Source organism: Malania oleifera, unplaced genomic scaffold, assembly GCF_029873635.1.
Source record: "Malania oleifera isolate guangnan ecotype guangnan unplaced genomic scaffold, ASM2987363v1 ctg698, whole genome shotgun sequence".
NCBI lineage: Eukaryota > Viridiplantae > Streptophyta > Magnoliopsida > Santalales > Ximeniaceae > Malania > Malania oleifera.
The window spans coordinates 50,464-65,891 of NW_026652140.1; the positions used below are offsets into that span (position 1 = coordinate 50,464).

General features: G+C 34.9%; 1 protein-coding gene across 1 annotated transcript in view; it reads right to left on the minus strand.

Annotated features, from left to right (window-relative positions):
- Positions 1-1,231: 1,231 nt before the first annotated feature.
- LOC131147229 (dynamin-2A-like) overlaps positions 1,232-15,428 on the minus strand; it is a gene marked incomplete at its 5' end in the record, with an annotated part of 70,174 nt that continues 55,977 nt past the window's right edge. Inside the window, 3 exons of the mRNA XM_058096991.1 lie at positions 1,232-1,526; positions 11,354-11,474; positions 11,628-11,689. Of these exons, the coding sequence (XP_057952974.1) occupies positions 11,413-11,474; positions 11,628-11,689 (124 nt within the window). The remainder of the gene's footprint in view (positions 1,527-11,353; positions 11,475-11,627; positions 11,690-15,428) is intronic.

Here is a 15,428-nt window from a genome sequence, read left to right on the forward strand (position 1 = left end):
AGTCATTTTCATGTGTTTCGGTACCCAGGTTCTCAAACCCGGTGTAAGTCATTTTTCATGTGCTTCGGCACCTAGGTTCTCAAACCCGGTGCAAGTTGTTTTCATGTGCTTCAGCACTCAGGTTCTCAAACCCAATGCAAGTCATCACCTTGAACTTCGGCATTCAGGTTCTCAAAGCAAGTCATTTTCTTGTATTTCGACACTCAAGTTCTCAAACCCAGTGCAAGTCATTTTCATGTATTTCGACACCCAGGTTCTCAAATCCAGTGCAAGTCATCTTATATACTTTGGATCATCACATCTGCCATAACTCGGATTCTCACATCCGCAGCAAGTCATCCTGATATTGTTTTGGCTCGAATTATCACATCCGCAATAAGCCATTTGGAGAGGTTTTGGCTCAAATCGTTGTACCTGCTATGACTCGGATTATCACATCCGATGCAAGCCACCTTCCACCCTTTGTGATTCCATGCTACCCACTAACCACTAACCCCCGCTAACCGTGCATCCATCCAAAAATATAAAAAAAACACCACTAACTTCCTAAAGAATTGTGCAGCAGAAAGCACCTGAGTGATCTAAAAATGTTAAGGAGTCGTGTGGCCTGATTAAAATAGGTATCTTTTAACTCTTTTATCTTTATAAGCTTATTATTACAAATAACGTATAAAAGTTCCTACTATTACTTTAAAGTAACAAAGCCTATAAAAAGGGATAATTGTAGATATTCCAATTTTAACTAGGCAACCTGGGAAAAACTTGTGCAATGAAACAGACTTTGAATTCAAGCACTGGTCATTGGAAGCCCTAGTTTGTTTACAATTGAGTCCTTCTCAAATTAGACTCCCATTTTCCAGTCACAAAGTCTTCCTATTTCGAGTTTGAGCCCTGTTAATCAAGTTTCCAATTTTTAATAACTTTAGTTAATGTCTCGTTATTTCAAAGGCATGTTTTGTGAAGTAAGTCCTTGGTTTTCAAAAATTGAGTTCCTTATCTTTGTTCATTTGGAAATTGAGTTTGTTTTAATTTTTAGTTTGAGTCATAGTGTATTAAAACTGAGTCTCTTTAATTTTAGATTTTTTTTTTAATTTTAATTTGAATCTTTCAATTGGGTCTTTTAATTTTAAAATGGAGAATTTTATCGAGTCTTTTGTTATTTTGTTGAGCCTTTGCCGGGTTTTCTTTTGGGCAAAACTGTCTAATTTTAACACTAGGATTACAGTTAGACTTGAAAAGCCATGATGTCACATTTTATTAAAAGAAAATACATTAGAATGGGCACATGTCTCAGGTACAGGTGAGGGTAGCAAAGCACAGTAAGAAAAAACATACGAAAAGTTGCAGCTAAAAATACAGGGAAATAAAAGTGTACAAACAAATGTTGCAGTACAAAAACGAGGGGGAGGTTCGCACTATACATCCAATACAGAAAATACAAGCAAAAAAAGAAAATTAGAAAAACAAAATAAAATTCAAAGCCCTCCAATCCTCAAACACCAGCTGGAAGCATCTTCCAAAGCCACCTGCGCACAAAAGAAATAACAGAGTAGTTAGCTGAAATTCAAAAAATGAAAATGAAAGGCAAGTTCACATGTGAGCAAGTCTGTTAGAAAATATTCTCTGCTAGCAGGGGAATAAAGAAGGGAATTCTATTATGAGAGCAATTTGGCGCCAAATCACCCTCAAGCCTCCTCGTAAATAGGGAGGTTCGCACTGTAGAAAGGCATCATTAGAGAGCATCAAAGAAACTCTACAGAAATAGAGAATTAGAAGGAAAAATTGAGTAAAACCCTGTGAAAATTGAGAGTGAAAAAGAGAATTTCAGATAGAAAACCTTTGCAAGAGAAGAGAGAAGGAGAGAGTAATAGAAAAATCTATGAAAATCGATAGAGAATAGGAGAATTTCAAAGAGAACTTTGCAGAAGCAGAGACCGGAGGGCACTATTCTGTACCTATCGCACACTCAGGGCAACACTCATTCAGAACAGGAGGCAGGCAACATTCAGAATCAAAAGCAGAGCTCGACCTTAACCTGATTTCAGTTCATGAACTCTCCAAAACACAGAGACTGGAGAAGAAGACTGGAGGAGAGAGAAGAAAAGGGTAAAATCTGAGACCACCATACATAGCATTGTTCAATTTGTTTGATAATTGTGAGCATGAATGTGAACGTGGGAATAACTTCTCTTGGGTTTCAGGTTCTTGCTCGAAACAAAACTCATACTTATCGAAGCTCAGATCAGATCCTCAGACCCGAACCCAAACTCAGGTTCGACCTCTTTGATACCTACTAGACCCAAGCTCTTGTATCCTAGCCCCGAGTTCACGTTTAAACCCAAATTGAACCCTCTCGAATTGAAACAAAACCAAAGAGCTAGGATACCCAAGCCCAGTCCAGTCCATGTTTAAAACACCTAGCCCAGTCCATGTTTAAAACACCCAAGCCCGTTTCCAAACTCAACCCCCGGCTCAAGTTTTTTTAAACCTAGGCCTAACTCATTTTAATTCACCCTAGGCTTGTTTTCAAAAACCCCGAGGCTCATAACCGTTTTTCAAATCTCACCTTGGGCCCGTGTAAAAAAATTTGACTCAAGCCCGTTTTTAAAGATCTCAGCCCATACTCATTTTTAAAAACCAAGCCCACCAGTTTTGAAATACACCAGGCCTAGTTTTGAAAATCAGCCTAGCCCATTTATGAAATTCACTCGCAGCTCATTTAAAAATTTAAACCCGAAGCCCATCGTTGCAAACCCCGAAGCCCACGCGTGACCCAAGCGTGTGACAAAGACAAGTTGGCCCGCTCGGGACAACCCGAGCTAACACAAGATCCCGGTTTGACTCAGGTGAGTCAATCCTAACCCTAACTCACCGAGTTGAAGACGAGTTGACTCGTCTTCGACCTGCAACTTGGCTTTCAAAACCCTAATTTCAACCTAAACCCTAATAGATCCCAATACCATCAACAAACCAACCACAACAAGTATTCAAGTTTAAGATCACATTTACTACATACACATGAAAATCAATCACAAATAAATAAATAAATAAATAAACAGAGAAGAAAACTTATCTTTGTTTGTCCCCAAGAACCAAGCCTTACCCTAGCAATTTTGTTCCTTCGAGACCAGACATCACTTACGCTTTCGAGTCTGCCTCGCTGTGACCAGAAAAACCTCAGATGTGCCTAAAAGGATGACTAAGACCCTTGGGGTTGTGCAGTGAACAAGAAATTGGGATGAGATTGGAGCTTCAGTTGCAGGTTGAGGGAGATCGAGGAAGGGGCAAGAATAAAAAACCCCAAGGTTTCGGTGCGTACGATAGCCACAAAGGGTTGTTGAGGGCTTGAGAGAGTTAGGAGCGAGGGGAGCCTGGTTTCGGATTGTAGGGAGTTTGAGAGCTTGAGAAGTGAGAGCCAGAGAAGAAGAAACCCTAGGGTTTCTGAGAGAGTGTTTAGAAGAAACAAGGGGGAAGAAAGAAGGAGAGTGAGAGAGAGAGAGAGAGATGCAAAATGGGAGGAAACGAAATTTCTTGGCTTAAAGTATCTTAAGCCTCGGGACCGCAGGATTCAGACACATGGCGTGTTCAAAAGAGAGAGAGAGAGAGAGAGAGAGAGAGATGCAAAATGGGAGGAAACGAAAATTTTCAACTTAAAGTATCTTAAGCCTCAGGACTGCAGGATTCAAATACATGGCGTGTTTCCCCCCTTTTGATCAAGGTGCGTGCATGGTCCCATCGTGGCTGTTGGATGTGTGTTTTCAATCTACACCCCATATGTAGCCACGTCACTTATCCAAATGCGTTTTACTCTCCACCGTCAGATCCCTAAGCCCCATGGATCGACGTGATCATACTACGTCAGAGGATCGCCCCGATGCTCGTGCTGTCCACCCATAGCTTGATGCGCGGCATCGTCTGCTCCTTTCATTGAAACGACTCGAGTGGAGCTTCCTCAACCCTTCGATCGTTGCTTCTTGTGAACAGTCACGATCATCCCAAGCATGTTGTCCCCTCGAGGTCTTTTCCTCCCACGCATTGACCAACAAGTGGCATCTCACTGTCACTCGCATGGGGAATAACACAGCTCCCCCTAAACTGTTCGATCCAAGCTTTCTCACACGATCAGGATCAAGTTGTGCAATTAATCCCTGAGTTTTTTCCCATTTTATCCCCATTTTTTTTAAATATATTAAATAATACCTTTTCTGAAAAAATATTTCTTGGAATAACCCTCACGTAATCTCACTACTTGGAGTAGCGAGATTTGTCACGTGTCATTCCCACAAAAAAAATATTATTTAATATAATTTTTAAAAAAATAATAAATAGAAAAATAAATTATTTTACGTAATAAATTCTTCTATGTAATAAATCGAAAAATAAATTTTTTTAATATATTTTAAAAAAATGATAAATCTAGAAATAAATTCTTATACGTAATAAATCAATTTATCATTATTATAATAATAAATGATAAATTTATTACGCAAAAAAATTTATTTTTTGATTTATTATTATTTTTAAAAAATATATTAAAGAAATTTATTTCCTAATTTATTATGCAGAATAATTTATTTCCCGATTTATCATTTTTTAAAAAATATATTAAAAAAATTTATTGCATAATAAATTGAAAACCAATTATATATATATATATATATATTGACACAACAAAAAAAATTACTTTAACATTTATTCAATATAAGATTTTTTTATCAATATTAATATCAATTAAGAAAAATACTTAATAAAAACACTGCAAAGCTACGAGCAGTAATTTCAATATTTATTCAATACCAAATTTATTTTGTGATAAACTACTTCTTCACTGTAGAAAAATAAATATAAAAAAATAAAAATGATACCATAGTTTAAATTCTAATTATTGAGATTAATTAAGCGGTTTGATGTCACTTGAGATGTTTCAAAACACCCATACATATTAAAATTATGAGTAATAAAAAATAAAAAAATTAGGGATTATTTTAATTCAATTCAATTATAAATTTTTGGGATTTTTTTAAAAAAATTAAAGAACCAAAGTAATGCATACAAGGTAAGAATTACAAATATTTATATGGATATTTAAGAAAATTTTAAAATAGTGTAATATAAATATATATATATATATATATATAGTATAAAATAATTTTATAAATAATTTTGTTTTAAAATTTGAATAAATCTTCATAGCTTTTTATTATTATTTCTTAAAATAATAAATATAAAAAGAGGAAAGACGCAAGTGTTTTCTTAAAATAATATTTATTTTGGATCATCATAAATACTGTCTTGCTTGCAGTCAACGGCTAGTTTCAAATAATTAATATATATATATATATATATATATATAAATTTTTCAATCGCAAGACGGATATAGAAAGTTTTCCAAAAAGTTTCTAATTTATAAATGCTAATTACTCAACTCATAATAAATGCTAAATTTATTATGTAGAAAAATTTATTTCCTAATTTATTATTTAAAAAAATATATACTAAATAATATTTTTTTTGAAATGACACGTGACAAATCTCGCTATTCAAAGTAGCGAGATTACATCAAGATTATTCCAAGAAATATTTTCCCAAGAAAGATATATTTTATATATATTTTTTAAAAAAGAATAAAACGGAAAAAAACTCATTAATCCCTAGTAGCATGCGTCCATCCATTCCTAGGTTGACACGTGGAACGCTCTTTTCCTATATACACTAAAGCCTATACGATTCGCCCTTTCGCCCTGAGTTGTTCGATTCAGTCATCAAGGGAAAGGCCAGGATCAAGCCATCACCCGTACTCGCCTCTCCACTCGTGGTGTGACGTGTGGCAACATTTGGAATCAGCCCTAACCAAGCCTTAAACCGGTTGAACCCCTTTGACCGGTTCTTCCTCGAACTAATTTGGGTCCATTGAACTAGTCCTGGACTAGTTCTTGTGAGTTTTTTTTGTATTTCATTATTTTTAATGGTTTTAAAATTCACAAAAAATATATAAAAATCACAAAAATTTTTTAAAAAAAAACAGGGAAAAATTTTAAAAAATATTTTCATACTTAACTTTCATGATTTTGCCTTAATTACTTTTTGTTATTTAATTAACATTTGGGAAAAATGTTTACACAGCACTGAGACAAAGGCAACGTACATAGGTCTAAACATATTATTAAGCAAACTTCAATTTACAGAGACTAGATCTCAAGGCATATATTGAAAGCAAATATATGTTCACAGCACAATGCCAACTGCTAGCTGTATTTCACTCATTTTTGGGTAGAAATGTTTTCATGAGTTTGTAAAAGCAACACCAGGAATTGCAAACAGAGAGAGAGAGAGAGAGAGAGGCATGAGTGTTTATTCCATTCTTACACGGCGGCTTGAATAGCATAGTTGTACTTGAAGATTCATGCATAACCTAAAATTGAAACCTAGATGTTTTGATGAATGAGAGATAAATTTCAATGACAAATTAAGCACTAAAGTCTTACGAATAAGGAGGCTAATGGCAAAGTCAGCTCCAAAGCATCCTCACAAGGATCTCTAGTTCAGTGCAGAGGAGAAAGCATAAGTTAAAAAACACATTGAAAAGATTTGAAAAAAATATGAAGGCAATTGTCATTGAAACTAAATTTGAAAATATGAAGACAATGGGTCATCTATTAGATTCTGTTTTCTCTAAAAAAGTCATAAGAAAACAAGACAATGAGGATTTTAATAATTATGCGATAAAATATTATGTGTCCAACTCACAGTTGTTGAATTGTATTGATTTGTTTATTTGCTAGGCTCACTTTTTAATTTTTTATAAATATAATTCTACTAAAAAAGGAGAGAAAAATACAATAAAGAGGGGAAAAAACAAGGAGAATAAGATGTTTTTCCTTTACAAAATGAAAACAGCTACAAATTCAAAGAAAAACAAACACAAGACATTTAATGGAGCAAAACCAATCCCACCATATGTCTTTCATAGAAACATAATGAAAGAAACCATTAGCTCAAACCCAAGATGCCACAAGCAACGCCTCTCAACTCCAAGGGAAGTCATTAGAAGTAGCCACACCTTTAAAATTTTTGGCAATCCTCCACTATAACAATACACAGAACAAAGTTTTCCTATCTTTTACCTAACCAAACCCTAAAAAAAAAGCACAAGAAGTCTTGAAACATGGTTCCTAAGTGTTTCCAAATATATCAAATAACTTCTTTCAAAGAGCCAAGTGAGACAAATGTGGACAAGTCTCCCCACTCCTCAAATTAGGTCGTACACCTGTTATAATTTTTATTGCTAATAACAAATTTGGTCTCAAAGATCAATTTAATTTACGATAAAAAAAATCTTAAATTAAATTGAACTCACCTAACATAATAATAACATAGCCTAAGCTTAAAACCTAGTGAAGTTTTATAATGATTTAAATTTTTTAACTTAAGTTAGATTAGATTAGAACATATTAGGTAGATATGAGAAGATAAATTTAATTTATAATTTAAATATTTTAAATTAAACTAACCAACCTACCCTAGTGTAAAGAAACATACCAAAAAACCAATTCTTAAAGAAATGTACTTGAAAAATAAAAAATGAACTAAAAGTAAACTAAATTACATTAAACTAAACTAAACTAAACTAAACTATAAACTAAATTAGGTTCTAAATTAAACTATAAACTAAACTAAACTATAAACTAAATTAGGTTCTAAATTAAACTATGTGCAAAGAGGTAATGTAATAATACTACCACACTATGCTTCTCACAGAAACAGAGAAGCACCAGAATTAGCATTCATTTTTACCCTTTTTTGACAATAAATAGAGAATAATGGTGAGAGGGGAAATAAAACACAAGAAAAATGATATGTGACGGTTTACATAAATGAAGAAACAAACCAAACCAGGGGGGAAAATGCCAAAACTAATTCAGCTATGCAATCCCTCTGCAAATCAATTAGAAAAACTCCTCTTAGAAAGCCATTAGCACGACAACAAGGTGATGTAAGAAAGCAACCCAATTACAATATTGTAAAAGATAAATAGGTATAGAGTATCCACTAAAATTATAGCATTATGCTCGAACAAAATGAACAAAGCACCTAGAACTCTTCTTCCTTACAGCCTTAACCCTTTTGCTTCACCAAAACCCTTAAAAACTTTAAAGCATACTCTCCATAGGAGAAGGCTAAAACCATTGGCCCAAAAACATAAAACAATTTGTTCTAGATTCCTGCAAAAAGCATAATGCATAACAGAAGATATAGCCGAATTTTGTTGCACCAAAAGTGTAACGCTGAATACATGACAAATAGTCTCCATGTCTCAAAAACAGGACAAGCACATATCAGTATTTGATTCCAGGGACAAAAGACCAATCACAGGCATTAATATTGGACACACATCAATATTTGATCCTGAAGACTAAAGACCAGTCATAGGCATTAATTTTGGACCAAATGTTAAATTCCAAATAAAATGGATGAGAAGTAGGAATGCGAACCGAAAGAGCAAATGAACCTAGCTCAAAAGAATGATAAACCCAAAAATGCAAAAAAGTAGGAATACGAACCTAAAGAGCAAATGAACCTAGCTTGAAAGAATAATAAACCCAAAAATGCATTTGCCACATCACGTTCAAACATAACACTACTACTATGATCTCTTTGTGCCCAATCTCCAAACATCATTTCATCTAATTCCATGAGTAACCACAATTTTGACCACCCCCAAAAGAATTCGCACTTGAAGCAAATAAGTGGTACAAAAGTAATCCTTAAAGATACTTATGTCCACCCTTACCAAACGCATCAAACCACATCAGGCAATTCCATAGAAGCCTGCAATACTTCCTACACCCAAAGCACCAAAATCTCAAGAAAAACAAATCCTCCATGGCAGACAGACACACCTAACAACCCACCAAAGCAAAAATACCACAACCTCACATACAAGTGGGCAATGTAAAAGATGTGCACATAGAAACTCATGCCAATAGTATTAAAAGATGTGCACATAGCATCAATCATAGTCTGCCTAAAGTTATCTCCAATATACAAATTAGACAATGATAATTTGTGAGCGTGATGCACATTAGGATGAGTTCAAAATTGTAATTAAGTAGCATCAATGATCGAATCCTCTACATTCTACAAATTTGACAATAATGATTTGTGGGTCTCCGAATGAGTTCACAAATTTCAGATTAAGCACAACATAGTCAACCATGACCCAGAAACTAGATCACTTAGATGGAGAGCCTAGCATAGGACGGAGTACTCAAAATCATCAGATCTTCCATTCAAACTTTATGATTTCCTCACAAAAACTCGAGCTAGCGCATTCAAGAAAGAAGGAATTGATCATGTACGGATTAATAAATTTCAATTAATAATCTGCAAGAATAGCTCATCAAGAATCAAAAAGTATTGGCATGTAAAGATCTATAAAAAAAAAAAATTTGAAATTGCAGAACTCGTTCATTTTTACCTTGCAAATTTCTAACAAATAAGACTTTCCTGCAGCTAAATTGTTTGGGAAGAATGGATGAGGGATTCAGAAAAGGAATTATTACATTTCCTTTTAAAAGGTTTAGGGAAGAATGGTGATGGTCTAGTCTTGTGGACACATGGCATCATAAAAGTTTTTTGGAATTGGGATAGAAAGGAATGCTTGTATCTTTTTAGGGAATAGGAATTTTGGCATTTTGCTTTGGATGGGTTCAGTTCTTGGCTTTCGTCTGGTCTTTTACACATTGTTGTTCTGAAGGGGTTCCCATCTCAAATGTTTAGAGAGATGGAAGGCAGTTTTTTATTTTCATTGTTTTCTAGTCTATTTTGGCATCTCCATGGTCTTTGGAATAGGACTCAATTTGGGTTGGCAAGGGCATTCATAGCTACACGGAGAGGGGAAATTCATTAGCTTCATCCCTCACACTATTATTAAGATGGTGTACATGGAAATGAGAATTAACACAGCGTTTGTAAGCATAGATTTGGACTAATTACATACAATTTTCTCTTACATCTTATCCAAATCCAAGGCCTCTCCAAACAAAGGGTAAGAGATTTTTTAAGGGGTGGGAAACTCCACATTTAACAATCAAAAGCAAATAATTAGACAGTAAAGCTTGGTTTTATAGGCATATCCCAAAGTAGCACGCAAAGCAATTGGAGCAAAAAGGCATTATAGACAAGATTTTTAGCCCAACAATGGGAGCATAACTCTTCTAAGCCATTTACTGACTAAGAATTTAGCCCAATAAACTTTATACCACCGGATGAAACTTCGTAAAAAATACTTTCCATTTATAATCAGAAAGGAGAGGTATTAATTGGATAAAAAAATATATAGCACGAAAGACTTTCATTAACATTAAACTACAGAGAACATATTAAAACTGAATATGATTCAAGGGAGCTCCTGTAAAGACACCGCCTATTGAAGACTAGAGCACGGAAAGAAGAATACCAATCCTGAAGCAAATGAATTATACAAAAGTAATCCCTAAAAATTCTCAATTCCTCCCTCCTCCATTACCAAACATCTAACCATAGTAAGCAATCCCATAGAATCCAACAACACTTTCCTACAACCAGAGCCCCATAAACTCAAGAAAAACAAGTCCTCCTTAGAAGACGAACTCATCAAACACAACCCCACCAAAGGAATCGTGGCTTTCGAAAATACAAAATAAGGTTTTAAAAAAATCCCAAAAGAATCTAGGCCTCAAACTCTTATGTCACACCCAAATTGGAGCTGAAAAATGAAGCACATTGAGCAAAGAGTTGCGGCCAGGACATGGAGATGGGAAAAATCATCACTTACTAAAATGATCACAGTTCCTTCTCTGCATAAAATTCAACACCAGCCTATGTGCCAACACTGAAAAACAAGTCTGCACATAATATTGAAGAATAAATCTCATAAGCAAGTCTCTAGCACCCGAAGTAACAAAATCTTAGTTCTTAAAATTAGCATATCCATATTTAAAGTGAACATATTCCTACTAAGTACTCACAATAAACGCATTCTCAGTTTTGCGTTTTGCCAATTAAACAAGGTCCTTCATCTAGAATGTAACTATCGACCATAAAAAAGGAGTGCTCAAGCAGTACATTAGACTTCATAGTAGGGAAATCTTATTAGCAATATCACGACAACAAAGAATCTAATAATTCTTGGGATATTTGTTAAGCCTAAATCCCCAATGCCTTTATGATCGCTTTTATGTCTTCAATATTTTGTTCCATCAATTTAAACAATAAAATGCTTCATTTAAGGATATAACAAAAAATAAAACAATTTCTACTAAAATTTATAACAAAATGAAGCTCATCATGTGCGAGGAGTTCATGGACAAACCTGCTGTCATTTCACCACAAGGACCAGCAGTCTTAGAAGCTGACCCCTTTGGCACATCTTTATTCAATTAGTCGGATTTGTCCTTCATTGATTCCAAGCTTTCGCCAGTTTGTTAACCGCCCTAAATAATAAAACGGTACAAATAATCACAAGGAAATGATATTACTAAAAAAAATAAAACAAAAACAAAAGAACAGCTCTGTAGCATCAAAATCACTAAATCACCAAATATATTTTACTTTGATATAATGTTTTCTATGGATATATAATCTACCTTCATTTCCTTTTTTTGACGAACAAGTCTTCAGCTCCTCTTCCCTCCGCTCTCTCTCCATCCTAGTATAATTGAAAATTTTAAATTAAAAAAGAAGGAAAGTAAATAAGCTTGTGTATCCACATAAGGAAATAAAACGTTAGTACAATCAATTAAAAAGCACAAAGTGTGAAAACAATGGCAATGATATGCAGCATGATGAAATAAGAAGCATATGGTCCATCCACGAGTGGCACGCGCACACAGATGGAGAAGAAGAGATCTACTCAACAAATAAAATATAATTACAAAGTAGACCTTCAAGCTCAACCGTAGTTGCTAAGGGCACAATGCACACTGAGACACAAAGGGTATCTAAAACCTAGGTGTGAGCCAAAAGCTCGCGCCTCAGGTTATGCCCACATTTGTTAAAATTCTAAGTAAAATACCCTGCATAATGGACTCCTTGATTGTAAACACATTAGTACTACTAACTAAATTTTACAATATCAAAATGCCCAATACTAGGGCATGAAAAAATTAATCCTAACACTATTTTTCAGCAGCGCAGCTCTGACTGATGCAAGAAATTACAGACCGTAGAAGCAGAATTGCTAAAAAAAAGGTTGGGGGAGGAGGGGCAACAAACATCAAAGAGGTGACATAGAGGAACAGAGCAATTCAGAAGGAGAAAAAGTCTATGGAGCAGCAGAACAAAAATTTTCGAAAAAGAAATAGAAATTCCAAAAAAAAAAAAAAAAAGATAGCAAAACAAAAAAATAAGCCAAAAAAGGGGTTTGCAGAAGCCACTGAGAGCAGCACAGTTGGCCAAAAGATGAAGAACAGAAGAAAGAAAGCAGAGAGCAGCTGAGCATATATGTTAGGAAAAAGTTGCAAAAATTCCACAAGAGGGAAGAAAAAGTATAATGTCAACATCTATTGCACCTAAAGGTCGTCTTGGCTCGACCCATATGAGACACAAGCCTCATCACTGAGATCTTATATACTAGCCTAGGCATTTCTCTCTCTCGATATATCTTCTTTTTTATCAAAAAAACATATAACTATAAAATGAATTTTCTGAGCTATATAACTATTCCAAACCATAGTACCTACTGCAATTTCTTGAGAGCTAATAGTCAGCCACAATTTCGAACTCATTCTGAAACTCATCCAGTCCAGCACTGGCAATTGCCATGACCTAAGATAAGATTTAAATTGAACTATTATTTAAAAAGAAATAAAACACAAAGATAAATACAAGAAAAACAAGCCTAAAAGAGAGTGACGCGCCAGCACACCCCACCCCTAGAATAAAATATCCTTCCACCCATCTGACCATTTGGACACCACATCTGCTGCAAAAAACAATTGCCAAATAATAATAACATTTCACAAGGACTGCCTATCATTCTAAAACTAGTGTCACCCATACGATGAAACACCATAAGCCCATCACTCCCCCATCCAATCCCTCTCACAAAACCTCTATCAACAGCCTATTAACCAATCTACTTAAGACATCTAGCACAGCAGCAGATGGAAAAGGAGAAAGAAGACAGCATTGTCTAAACTCCCATGAAGCTTTAAACCACGAGTTAGGCTCTCCATTTATAATGATTGAAAACTAGGCATTAGACAAACACCCCCTCATCCAAAGTCCTCCATCAAACACCAAAACCCTCCTAAAAAAATTCCATCGCAGACAGTCATAAGCCTTTTCAAAATCTACTTTAAACAAAATCATCTTCCCTTTCCTCCAACAAACATCCTCAACAACCTTATTTACCACTAAAATATAATCTACAATCTGCCTATTTACACAAAAGCACCTTGAGCCTCTGAAAAATAGCATTTTTATCATAATACTCAACCAGTAACTATAAGTTCAGCAATGATGCACATCAGTAACAAACCTAGTAGGCCCAAAATCAAAAACCACAATCAACTTATTCTTTTTAGCCATCAAAGTGATGAAAGTAGAATTAACACTCTTGCCCAAAATATCCTTTATATGTAAACTCATTGAAAATCTTCATTAAATCCTCCTTCACCAATTCCCAATAATTCTAAACTCATTTCGACCTAGAGACTCGCTCATCTCTCTTCTAAACACAGCTGCGTTGACCTCATTTTCCATCCACTTAACTTGCCCTCTAGAAAGAAGACTCCACCCTAAGCCACTTAAATTTAGCCTTTTGCCTGAAACTCTTCATTTCACTTAAACCACCTCTTCAACTCATTTTTCAATGATACCCCCTCTAGTCTTATCACAATCCAAAACAACCCCTTCCTCTTTTTTCCAACCCAAAAAATCAAGTTCACCAAAATGTTTCCTTTTCTTAACCCAAACACCCATGAAAACTCAATGTTTCCATTTTCTTGACTCCTATTTTAGCCACAAGTTCTTTCATGAATCTAATATGTTTCAACCTTCCTCAACCTTCTCCCTCCAAATATTCCTAACCAAAGAGATAAAGGCTAAACTGAGTTAGACCCTAGTTAGGCTTACTAGATTCTAATAAAATAGGGTAATAATCTGATACTGAACAAGTCAAGAACTCTTGTAAATGGTTTTGCAAACTCATCATCCCACTCACTTGAAACAAGAAACTATCTAAATGACTAACTACATTTCTAACCACCCCGCCCCCCTAAAGCAAAAATTGGCCACCCAAAAAAGGCTTCAAACTTATTCGTATTAAGTAAATTTACCTCACCTTTTTCCTCCTAGAAATATGAGGGTAATAATCTGACACGAAACAAGTTAAAAACTCTTGTAAATGGTTTTGCAAACTCATCCTTCCACTCACTTGAAACAAGAAACTATCTAAATGACTAACTACATTTCTAACCACCCAAAAGAGACCTTCAAAATTATTCACTCACTCACTAACTATGTATATATAGTATATATTGGGTAGGCTGGGGGCCTTTCTTCCTCCTGTTTCGTTAATAAGTTTTTCTAGCGGGCTTCATCTCTCCCTCCTCCTGCCACCGAAAGCAATTTATGTGTTTTGCTCCTTAAGTTTTCACCTCTTGACCCTCCAAGAAAAGTTCATCCATGATCATATCATCCTCTTTATTAGGAACAACCTCATCGTTGGTATAAATGGGAGGACACTCACTATGTGAAACAATAGCTAAGAGCATCAGCACCTCCTATAGGCATCATCCCTCTAGAATATCAAGTGGATCCTAAGTGCAAGCTACCTGGGAGAAATCAAGACAACACCAACCAATTATAAGATTCAATAGGCAATATATCTAACTAATCAAGAAGACCACACCTTTGGCTTCCACTTTGCCAACAAATCTACTATTATTTACCTAAAAAATGGAACCTATCTGCAAAAATATTTTCACAAAGTTAACAATTTTAAATAATAACCAAAATGGAATGACTTAACTAAATTGTATGAAAATTAATAAAGATAATGGATTAATGACAAGAAAATGTTCCAATAAGAAGTATCAAAGGGATAAACTGAGATTTATATGCAATATCACGTAATAGACTTCCTTATTTTCCCTTCATCTAATAGAGGAAAACGCTTTTAATCAAGTGAATTGGCAAAAAAGAATTCATGTAGTCGACCCCACCTAGTGGGACTTAAGGCTTCTTCTTCTTCTTCTTCTTCTTCTTGATGAGAATCAACAAGCATCGTTAAAGGATCCATTGCATGTTCCAGTTGGACCTATTACTAGAGCAAGATTCAAGAAGATCAAGGAAGCACTTCATGGGCTAATTCAAGATATTTGGGCTTATTCAAAAACGGGCCACTCCAAGCTTGGCCCAAAGAAATATGAAGGTCTACTAAA